Raw genomic sequence first — 12,455 nt, 5'->3', positions numbered from 1 at the left:
TTTGTTTTTTTCTTTAAGCTGTGCATATAGTTCAGTTCAAAAAAAAAAATAAGCATTCAGTGTACAAAGAAAGAATCACTCATGATTATTTCTTCAAGGTTCATATTAACAAGATTCAACAATGGCAGAATGACTTTTTTTTTAAGATTTTATTTATTTGAAAGAGAGCCAGAACAAGTGGGGAAGTAGCAGAGGGAGAAGCAGATTCCCCGCTGAGCAGGGACCCCCCACCACCACCACCTCCCACCAACTTGAGGCTTGATCCCAGGACCCTGAGATCATGACCTGAGCCTAAGATAGACACTTAACCAACTGAGCCACTTAGGTGCCCCATGGGGGAGTGACTTTTAAAGTGTTTGCCTCTATAGTCACATCTAAGTCTCCATAACTGTTGAGCATTTAAATTTGGGGTAGGTTGGGAAAATACACCAGGAAGATTAATGTATTTTATGACACTCTAGCAAAGATCATGCAACAAAGGGTATCTTTGACCACAGTATTATTTAGTTAATACTCTTTGAACAACCATGCTCTGGTCTTCGAGTAATGGAAATTAAGGGGTCAAACATGGGTCTACTTTATGAGATTGACTCCAAACTGTTCTTAAGTGGGATTAAATGGGACCCAAAGTCCCTGGTCTGCTTCTGGTGCGCACTGACTTCTCAGGATGACACCGGTTGTATTTTGTAGAGGATGTGTAAATTTCACTGTGGGAGGTGGGGAGAGAGGGAGAGAGACTGAAAGAAATCTTGGCAGTGGACAGTGGTGAAATTTAATCTAGAAATCTTGGAATTTTCACAGTCAAGAGCCTTTTCTGGCCAAATATCTGCTGTGTGTTGCAAATTCTTCAGCTCTCGCAAAGGTCGTTTTGACAGAACAGCACACAGGGCTTTAGCCTTTATATCCCTTTGTGGACCTTGTACTTCTTGGGAAAGCTCAGGGTGGATGCAGCTTCCCAGATGAGGCTCTCACCAACGTAGTGTTGCCCTCAACAACTTTCTTCCCGTGGGTAGGGAGAGGAGAAAAGGGCTATTTCATTGGGCCTCTTAGAGATAGAACAGTGTCAGTGACACACAAGGATATTAAAAATGGCAGCTAATTATATAACTTCGCCCAAATCACAGTCTCCAAGGCTTAATTTACTCATATTTTAAATGAGGGTGTTGTAGTTCTACATGGTCTGTCTTTGTCTGTTCAAGCCTTTATAGCAAAATACCACAGACTGGATGGCTGAAACAGAGGACTTTTGTTTTTTTACAGTTCTGAAGGCTGGGAAGTACAAGGTCAGGATGGCAGCATGTTCAGTCGGGTCTCTCATTTTGGTTTGAGGATGGTTGTCATTCTCATGTGTCCTCACATGGCCTTTTCTTGGTGTCTCTTCCATTTTACAGAAAGGCATTAATCCTATCATGAAAGCCTCCCCCCATGACTTAAAATAGCTCTAATAAGTCTCCCAAAGGTCCCACCTTGAAATACCATCACATGAAGGATTAGGGCTTCAACAGTTATTATATCCAGTTATATTAGCCAGCCTCTAGTTGCAAGAGTTTTTGTGCTGTGGGAAGTTTGTGAATAATTCTTATTATTTTTGTTTTTTTCTTTAAGCTGTGCATATAGTTCAGTTCAAAAAAAAATAAGCATTCAGTGTACAAAGAAAGAATCACTCATGATTATTTCTTCAAGGTTCATATTAACAAGATTCAACAATGGCAGAATGACTTTTTTTTTTAAGATTTTATTTATTTGAAAGAGAGCCAGAACAAGTGGGGAAGTAGCAGAGGGAGAAGCAGATTCCCCGCTGAGCAGGGACCCCCCACCACCACCACCTCCCACCAACTTGACCTGAGAGAGAGGCTCTCTCCATGTCTCAATTTCCTCAACCATGAAATTGTTCAATCACGGTCTATTTGTAGAGTCGATGTCAAGATTAAGTGAAAATCATGCAAATAAAGCACTTAGTACAGTGCTTGGCACAAAACAGATCCTTGATAAAAATTTAAATCTTGAAAAACAACCAAACTTATTTGAACAAAAGCTGATACAGGTAACACAAGAAATGAAATGTTTTGATCGGTAGTTTGGTTGTTAATATCAAAATTTGTTTTTGACTGTAAATTTGGCAAGTCTCTGTTCATTATAACACATCACTTGTTTGTATTGAAATAGATACGAACAAGTGTGTGTGTGTGTGTGTGTGCACACGTGTGTGAGCATATATGTACCTGGATAGTCTCCCCCATCATTTCTTTGGGTAATTCATTTTCTACTACTATATAAGAATTTCAACCAACACACCACTTACAAATTTGGAAGATATTTTACCTATACACGAATACTGTGCTTTAATTTCAGTGAAACCAGAAACATTTAAACTTGCTCTTTTTAAAGAAGATTATTCCCTAACAAAAGTGTTCCTTTTGCACATCAATAAAATGGTGCTCTAGTTAAATGTTACTGGCAGGGAAATGATAACCACACACACACACACACACACACACACACAATTACTGAACTCTCAAAACCCCAAATTCCTATGAATCCTACCTTGTGGACATCCATGCTATTAATATGTAGCAAGTATCCTAAAATATTTAATATTTACATTTTACAGAAATTATCATTGCTTTTCCTTTCACGTCTGGTGGCTCAGATGAAAAATATAAATCTAAGAATAAATGTAAGCCTATTCTTATATGACCTGAAATATCAAGGTGACAAGTTCACTTAAAGCTTAATTTGAGGTGTTGCTCAGATAGTGAAGCTACTAGAGGAAGTGAGTTTCTCAGTTGTGAAACAAGAGGAGACAAGATCGTCGGTAAGGAAGTATGGCAGCATGATTTTTAATTGTTGGATTTTCAGCCTGTGAGCTAAAGTCAAATGAATCCTTACTCTTGAATTTCAGTGATGGGAGTAGCCATATGTTCTCATTACATCAAGTACAAAAGGCATTTGCTGTGATTCTAGAAGATTCAGAGAAGAAAGGGGGAAATGTACCTTCCAGAAGACAACTTGGGGGTGGAGTGCATTCCAAACGCTCATGGGAAATTAAACAAAATCTAAGCATCATTCATAACTTGAAATGCAATTAAGAAGCAGCACGTGGAGCTGAAAATTCAAGAGGACTATGGCTTCGTGAAAACTTCAAGTAACTCTCTCAGTTCCGTTCAAAATGTCCTATAAAGACCTGTGGCATTTATTTGTGCACATTGGGTACATTTATGTATTTAGGAAAGGGCTACCAGGAATGTATTCCCAGAAAGTGACTGTACGCTCTAGTAAATGATCTGATTTGTGGCCCCTTAAAGGAAATCAATAAAAGAAGAATAGGGTCCTGTGAAATGAGTGGTTTCCTGGGGTGAAGCCATCCCCCAGAATGGACCTGTTGCAAGCTGTAATGGTTTTGTGATTCGTGTGACTGAATGTTTCTCACCACATAGATTCACTATTGACTTTTTAGTTAATAATAATGTCTTGTGTTTATAGAGCCACCATCTCGAGGAAATTTGAGTGCTTTATAATTGATGAATTTCAATTTATATTCATACTATCCTGCTGAAAGTATAGATTAGGTACTCTGATTGTGTTTTAATGAGGAAACATGGAGCCAGAAACTTTAAATCATGGCCCACAGAGATATCAGAAGGCTAATAATAGAATCATCAATTAATATCTGGTAGTCTTTCTTCTAATTCTGGCTGTTTCCCAAAAAATATCTGATCAGTTTTGTCAGTCATTCCTTAGGAAATGAAGCTGACCAAAACACAATTTTTGCAATTGGTATGATTAACAGAAGTTTCCATCCTTCTCATTATTTTGGTGATATTCTGCAATTATCTATTTTTATTTATTGGACCACATGCTTGTTTTAGTGGCCTATGTATTCCATCCTTGGAATACTTTAAAGCCACATGTGTCAGAAGTTTATCTCCTGGGAAGGGAGCAATATAAAACTTAAATTCTAGTATTAGACAGTTGTGATTTAAAAACAAAAACAAAAGCTGGGTATCTCCATCACCTACCTGTCATTGTTTCAATTGACAAAAAATGAAGTAATCCTCTCAAAAAAAAAACCATGTTCAAAACTCTCACTTATTTGTAGCTATGGGAAGATAACTATCATCCTTTCAATCACCCATTTATGCAGCCTTAAAAATGTGAGCCTCTGGTTCTTCCTGCTTCTCACATTACTATTTCTATCAATTTTTTTTAAATCTGGCAAGTGTATTACTTTGTCCCTCTAGATTGTCCTTACTGTTTCCACTCTGCTGTCCCCGTGCAATGTGCTAAACTCCCTATTTGTCGCCACAACTGTAGTTGTCTGTCCCTCAGTACATCTTGGGTAAATTTTCCTAATAAGTTCTCTGAATTTTTTAACATATGAATTATTCAGGCAGAAAAAAGTATACAGAATATGTTGAGCAACCACATCTCCACCCCCAAAATTTTTTTAAAAAAGTGACATTAGAGACTAGAAAGCCTATTTGAAGCCTCTCTTGGACCTTATTTCTTTTCTTAGCTCCCCACCATCATGTCTTTCATGGTTATTATTTTTATGCATGTTTTTATACTTTTATAAAGTATACTAAAGTATTCTTTATAAAAGTGTAAAGTATACTAAATCTCAAGTATACTTTAGATTCACTATTGGCTTTTTAATTAACAATGATTTACTAACCCCATCATTTCTTTCTGAAACTTTCAGTTTTTGTTTTTGTTAATGTGACTTTGAGATTTCTGCTCAGTGTTTTAAGATTTCTCCATCTTCGTGCCTGTGACCTTGTTCCCTTCACTTGTGTGGCTGTGATCCAATGAGCCACACAACACAGTTGATCCACTCTTCTTAGAAAGCACTTTGAGATTGTTTGGGATTTTCCCCCTCAAATGCAAATGATTATGGAATAAGCATTTTTTAAAAAATTTAATTTTTTGAGAGAGAGAAAGAAGGGGGTAGGGGGAGAGGGAGAGGCAAGAGAGAATCTCAAGCGGATCCACTCCCACTCTTCCCCACCACCCCCTGCCCCAGTGCCCTGTCCAAGCACAGAGCCTGATGCAGGGCTCAATCTCATGACCCTGAGATCAGGGCTTGAGCTGAAACGAAGAATCAGACACTTAACCGACTGAGCCACCCAGGCGCCCCTACATAGTAAACATTTTTAGCACACTTCCTTGTTCTCATTTGTGAGCGTTTCTCTAGGCTCTGTACTCGAAGATCTAAATACTGGAGGTAGATCTGCTCACTTTCAATTAAACAGTGCCTGTAGCCAACTGAAGAGCTGTATTTTTTTTTTTAAGAGTTTATTTATTTATTTGATAGACAGAGATCACAAGCAGGCAGAGAAGCAGGCAGAGGGAGAGAGGGAAGCAGGCTCCCTGCTGAGCAGAGATCCCGCCGTGGGGCTCGATCCCAGGATCCTGAGATCATGACCCTGAGATCATGACCTGAGCCGAAGGCAGAGGCTTAACCCACTGAGCCACTCGGGGCGCTCCTGATGTGCCGTATTTACATGCCATCTTCCATCTAAGAAAAGACGCTTACTGATCTCTCCACTGACTTTCAGTGGAATTTGAGTCTCATAAAGTCGAGTTCCTTCTCGCCTCTCAAATGAAGGGACCTCCCCGAGGAATTTCTTTTTGTGAGGGGTCACCAGTTCAAAAGCTCTTGGACCAGGCTGAATGTAACTGAAAAATGCAGGGTGTGGTGGCATCTGGGCAGGATGGTAGAGGTGGAGCCTGGTGTCCCAGTTACAGGCTGCCAGTTTACGATCCCTGACCTTGTTTATTTTCCCGAGAGTCTGTCTCAGAAATGTGTAATCATCCCGTTTACTGTATGGCAACAAAGAGCAAGGACTCTAGAACGGGCCTGGCTGGGTTTGAATCCCTCCTCCACGGCTACTCGTTGTCTGCTCTGGAGCTCCTTCCTTGTTTGTAAAATGGGGGATGGGCTCATGGTGAAAACTCACTGAAGTGTAATATACCGGAAACTCTCAAGTCGGTGCTACATACATTTTTGTTGAATTACTGAAGAAAATAAAAATAAGAAAAACGTGTGTCATACCTCCTGTGTGTCAGACATTGTTTTAGGAATTGGGAAGATGGTAATGACTTGAATATGTATTTCTTTCCTAAATTACCAGTTGAGACCAAAGTCCCCAGTACGTTTCTTGGCCCACAGTGGGCAGTCAGAGATGATGAATGAATCGATAATCCTAATGATTCTCTTACGGCAATGTACGTGCCCAAGGTATGTTCTCAGCCGTAATGAGGCAAGTTAATTATATTCATGAGAACTTTGCTCTGTGCTTGTTAGTGTCCTTATTCTTTGGAGACTGATTATTCCTGTGTAATCTGGAAAGTAGCTTACCATTAGCCATAATATTTGAGAAGTTAGGATACTGTCTTTTTTGACGATGACGAGTAACAGAGAATTGACTATTTTTTTTCAATCCCTTACCTGAAAACAACATTCTTAACTTTTTTGATCATGACAGGCCTTTTTTATTTTTCCATGAATTTTAGGTCTCATTGTCCATGAAGGAGCTGCAGTTTACAGAGTATTTAAGCGCTGGAGAGCTGTTAACTTACACTGGGATGTATTAAATTACGATAAAGCCACAGACATCGAAGAAAGTAGCCGGGGAGAGTCTTCCACAAGCAGGACTTTATGGCTGCCGTTGACGGCTCTGCGGAACAGGAACTTGGTCCACCCAACGCAGTTAACCTCCCCGAGGTTCCAGTGTGGCTACGTGTTGCTGCATCTGTTCAATCGGATGAGGCCCCATGAAGATTTGTCAGAGGATAATAGCTCAGGGGAGGTTGTCATGAGAGTGACTTCTGTGTGACACAGTGTAAGACGGCGTGGCGCAGACCACCCTGCACATTTTGGAATGTAATTGCAATGAATGGCAAAACCATAGCACTTCTAAAAACACACATCTATGAACTTTTTAAAATTTATGCTTTTTATATGAACATTTGAATTGCAAATACATTTTTCTGAAAAAAAAAAAAAGAGTACTCTGGTTCTTTGTTTTCTGACTTATCCCATCTTTTATAAGTTGGTACTTGAAATCATTTTACGTATAATTTAACTCTACTTGGTTAAAAGAATGATGAAAGTTATCCTTAAGGCTGAAACTATTTTTTCTTGCTTGTTTTAAATATATTTTTGTCAAACTTTTTGCTCCCTGTGTAGTTTTTCAGGCATGCTACTGGCGGGAAAGAGTTTGGAACTCTGTGGGCAGGTGCGAAAGCGCCAACCGGCGACGTGATGCTGCGTACTGGCCCTCTGTGTGCCTCGTGCTTAGCGGTAAATGTGAGCAGGACTTTTTTGCTGGGTTGAAATAATCTGTCACCAGAAATACAAGTTCTAGGAATGTTGGCCTGTTTTCTAGCTTCTGAAACAGCCCAGAGAGCTTATAAAAAGTTAAAGATGAATGGAAAAAAAATAGTTTTACTCCTGTATGTATGACGTACTGTGTTACATACAAGGAGGCAGGCACTCTGGATACTCCGAGCCCTAAAACCCACCAACACATTGCATCATTGCTCATGCATAATAGTAACACTGCCTCACATTTACATAACCTCTTACAGACCGATCATAGTCACTTGGGTTAATTATTGGTGTCTTGATTTCTGTGAGCCCTATCTTAATTAGATTTTCTTTTTGTAAAAGCTTATATACCTACTTAATCATTTAAACACTGATTCTATTACTTGGTTTAATGAAGTCCCTGGAAATATATTCACCAGCAGCGAGAAATGTTTCTCTTTCGCTAGATAAGTATTTTTAAATGAAAAGAGGAAAAGAAAAATGAGGCTATTGATTCGCCAGGAACAGTTTGCTAACTAGTGGCACCTGGAGATTTTCCACCTTTTAATCCTCCTAATGGAGGGAAATGGCACAGTTTAATGAGCAATGACAGGATAAATGAAGAGGCAGGCAGTCATGCTTTCCTTAGAAACAGGAGTGGAACACGTAAGTCATTTGAAGTAATTGATGATTAGATTTTAAAGCATACGAAATAAAATGCTTTACATCCTATTCTCTAAAAATGACCTCTGAATGATTAATGATAGAACAGTTAATGTGAATAGGTAGCACTGTGATTCCAACATAACAAATCCCACCAGTACTTGAAATAATATATTCCCAGTTAAACTGTCACAAAGGAGTTAAGGATGTGATCATTTTGCAGAAATGGGAAGGAATCCAGAAGTCACAGAAGAAAGAAAACAACTACTGTTTAGGGGCAGACGTAGGAAGAGTGTTACACATGCTCATTCTTTATGTTGTTTGTGGTTTTTCTTTTTAAGATTTATTTATTTTAGAGAGAGACAATGCATGAGTGGGGGAGGGACAGAAGGAAAGAATCTTCAAGCAGACTCCCCACCAGTCTTGGGCAGAGCCCAAAACGGGGCTCTATCCCACGACCCATGAGATCATGACCTCAGTGGAAACCAGGAGCCAGAGGCTTAACCTACTGAGCCACCCAGGCGCCCCTCTGTGTCATTTGTTTTAACCGATATTAATGACCACAACCCTGGGTGAGTCACTGGGTATAAATTTGGTCCCTGTCTTTCAGAATGTGGCCACCTGCGATCAGAGCAGATCATGGAATAGAGACACCAGGAATGCGAATCTGTTTTCAAAGAAGCAGTCCATTATTTGGACCCCACACGTGTTCGTGTTTGTCCTGGACTGTTCAATCACCAAGAGGAGTCTTCGACAACACCACGTTTAATGGAGAATCATTGTAGGCACTGCTCAGAGCCTCTCATTAAAAATACTAGACAAGGAGACTTAGACACAGACTAGACGATCACTGCTCTGTATTTAGCAAGTCTGCCTTCCTAATTAGCGTGCACTTTTGTATTCAGATCAACTCACTAGAAACAAAAAGGGGAATGGATGAGAAACCCCTCGCTGTAGCCTCAGGTAGGTGCAGGAAGTGGAGAGGTCACTTCGAGAGTGCAGAGTGGGTTTGTCAACCTGGAAGGAGTATGCACCCCTAGGCTCTCCTGCTTTCCAGCACCTTGCCCTTTGGATGTACATTTTGTCTACACCTGCCATTTCTCCTCTTCACCTTCACAAACCCCACCTCCTAACACACCCACACAGAGTCACGTGCCCACATGGGACCGAGTCAAGGTTCAAATAGGATCTGGTAGAACTACCACTCAATGAAATGTACCATCAGTGAAATAATTACACTCAAAAGAAGTGCTCCAGATGGGGAGGGGACATGCAGTTAAAGAACTGAATTCACTGCTTAACAATTAAAATTTTAATAGACAATATGAGTTATATAAACAATTAACTTTCAGCTATAAATGCTGTAATTCAAGCTTGGGCAGCCTTAAATATCAAAAATATTTATGTTAAGGAAAGAGTTGGAAATATTTTCATTATTTTAAAAATATTTATCAATATTGTAAAAATGTAGACCCATAGGCCCTCTGTCTCTTTTCAATCACTCATCTGAGGGACAGACATTTACAGAGTACTTCCTGTGTGCCAGAGGCTGTGAGCAGTGGGCCACAGGATAGCTCAGGTTCTCGGGGAGACTGTGGGGCCATGCTGCACTGCAGCGTATGTGTTGGGATAGAGGTGAGCAAAAGGCAGTGGCAGGCCAGAGAAGCAGATTTCCCTGGGGTAGCTGGGGAAGGCATCACAGAGGAGCTGGCATTACTTGGGTGTTGAAGCATGAGTAGAAGTTTGCCAATGGAACAAATAGAGAAGAACACTCTGGGAATAGCTCCTTGTGGGTAGAAGATAGGCAGGCTTCAGTAATGATGAGAGATTTCACATTGTGGAGCAGAGGATACATGTGAAGACACAATCCATTTCTACGGGGTTGACTAGGTAACTGGGACCAAACTCCACAGGGAACCATGCAACTGGTAACACTGGCAAAGTCATTTTTGGGAGAATAAATGTCCTTTAGGCCCATACCTAAGGGCAGCACTCACTTCTCAAGATGGAACTAAAATATGATGGATTGTGGTCATACCCTCAAAAGAGTTTGGAGAAATCCTACGAAATGAAGTAGTAGGCAGAGACCAGACAGAAATCTACTGCTATAAGTTAGATAACGCAGTAGAAATATGGGGGCAGGGAATGGGCTTTCCTCCCTCTCCCAGAAGAGAGCAAAATGTGTAATTCTGAAGAGGAAAGCACATTGTAAATCTTGTGAGGTAGAAGACAGCATCTCCATTACTGAAAATACTCCTAAACGCTTCCCAGGATAAAGATTATCATCCGATTGCTCTTAAACATGATTAATTATTTTTTTATTCTATATGTCTCATTAACTAAATATATGCCAAAATTAAGCAAGCTCTCTGTGTTGCTTCTGTTTTGGACTGGGACTGCTATTCTTCTTGTTTTTTCCCCACACTGTTAGCATAGCCTAATATTTTTGATGATGTGCTAATCAACCCTCCTTTATCGATGGAGTGAAATAGCAAAATGAATGCATCTTTACTAATCCACAATTAGATCAGATCAGCCATCATCTAACAACTGATGTGTCATTTTAAACAGAGGTCATAATTTATATTTTTCTTTGTAGCTTAATTTTTTTTGACTTGCACATTTTAATGACAGTAGGTTACCAATATCTGATCCATAAAATTTTTCTTTCCAAGTTCATCCTTTATCCAAATTCAGTGGCAAAGTTTCTTTTTTTTAATTTTCAATTTGTATTTGTATAAATGACCTAACATAAACATAATTTGATACTTAGCATATTAAGAAATAATTGGTTTAAAACCTTAAGATGATACTTGAGGCAGTTAGTTCAGACCCAGTTAATCACTTCAGAAAAAATGTTCCCATCGCGCGCGTGTGTGTGTGATACAGAATTGCAGCTGGTGTCATAATTTACAGCAAAGCTCAAAGTTCCAGGCCCCAGTGGAACGTAGATATTAATTCATTATCTCGTAAAGATGCCATTTTACACACAGTGGATTTATCTAGTAAATTAGTCAAAGACTTCAAAGTTATTTCAAGGGATGTTCCCCTTAGGAAGTAGAGATGCTGGGAGGCAGTGGGAGAATGAAAGTTATGCATGATTTCCTGTAAAATTTTGGTGATTTTTTAAAAACCATCACAAACTATACCTCAAAGGATTTTTACTGATTTTTCCAAAACAAGTTAGTGGTCACTTAATTTTGTTGTAACTTTTTCAAGTTTCTGAGAAGTTTTTCTATATGCAACATGGCCTTTCAGGGGAAAATTATCTTTTTCTAGAGCTGCAAGTAGAAAAAAGAGGTTTGCTCCAAGATGCATAGGGAATGGAGCCTAATGCTTGTAGGTAGATCATGGTGACCTGGATGTTTTCAAATCCTGCCCTATGGAGCTATGAGGCAGGAATTTTTAACTGAGCTGTTGAACCATGGGAGGGGCATCAGCTGTGGGTGAGTAGAACCATGGGGAGAAACGTCTGTATAAGAGGTAATTCTAGAGCCTCATCACAGCTGTACAAGGGCTTTGGGAACACAAGACATCTGCCCAGAAGCTGCTATGATGACAAGAACTATGTGGATGGAAGCTGGAAATTCTCTACAGGGCACACTTTCCATGATACTCTTGGGACTGTCAAGATTTATTAAGAAGAAAGAGCCAAAGCATAGATTCAGAGACCAGGAGAAGAAAAAGTAATTCCATTTAACTGTGCCCTTCACCATGTGATTGGTTTTGTTAGCTGCAGTCCCCAAGAAACTTACTTCTCTTCCTCTCCCTACTTATTCATTATTCTTGGTTTAAGACCACAAAGGGGCATGATCACCCTTATGCCATTTTTTAAAGTCTTGTGACCCAGACACGCAATGAGGTCCCTGGCTGCTCCAGTTGGGTATATCAAGAAGCACCAGCTTCCCAGATGGGCTGGGGAGGCTGCCACCCATAATGAGATAAGGAAGAATTCAGAAGAGGCAGTCATAATGGAGGGACAAGAAAAAGTGTGGCACAGTGGCAGCAAACCCAAGGGGTTGCTTGAGAGGTGATAATGAAGGCTGCCTGGGAACAGGGGATAAGCGGTTGATTTCACAAAGTTTATGATCTTGGGGAGGATGATCTCAAGTAAATTGGCAGTTCAATGAAGTGGTTTAAGCACTTTGATGCCATTAAAAGACTGCATAGAAAGGAACAGACGACCCAAACTGAGTGTTCAGAGAGAGTTTCCTAAAGAAGATAACCAAGATGGCGACAGAGGTTTCTCCCAACTTTGCTCTCCTTACAAGAAGAACAACTAACAACTATTGAAGAAGAAGACACCCCTGAGAGAATCCTAGAATATGGGATGAGGCTGAAGCACCCCCCAGCCCCACACAGACCAAGATAGACTGCTTTGGCCAGCATGCTGGTCTCTTGCTTAAAATTCTACCAGAGGTAAATGTGAAATTAGGGGCAAATATGTGTAACAAGATTGAATCTTTCAATGCATAGACAT

At 40.0% G+C, this 12,455-nt stretch overlaps 1 protein-coding gene across 1 annotated transcript in view; it reads left to right on the top strand.

Annotated features, from left to right (window-relative positions):
* The window catches only part of MARCHF11 (membrane associated ring-CH-type finger 11), a 102,107-nt gene extending 94,925 nt beyond the window's left edge, over window positions 1-7,182 (top strand). Inside the window, exon 4 of the mRNA XM_059416466.1 lies at window positions 6,517-7,182. Within this exon, the coding sequence (XP_059272449.1) occupies window positions 6,517-6,839 (323 nt within the window). The 3' untranslated portion in view covers window positions 6,840-7,182. The remainder of the gene's footprint in view (window positions 1-6,516) is intronic.
* Window positions 7,183-12,455: the final 5,273 nt, after the last annotated feature.

The sequence above is a fragment of the Mustela nigripes genome, chromosome 12, assembly GCF_022355385.1.
Source record: "Mustela nigripes isolate SB6536 chromosome 12, MUSNIG.SB6536, whole genome shotgun sequence".
In the NCBI taxonomy this organism is placed as follows: domain Eukaryota; kingdom Metazoa; phylum Chordata; class Mammalia; order Carnivora; family Mustelidae; genus Mustela; species Mustela nigripes.
This window is presented reverse-complemented; position numbering and strand designations above follow the sequence as displayed.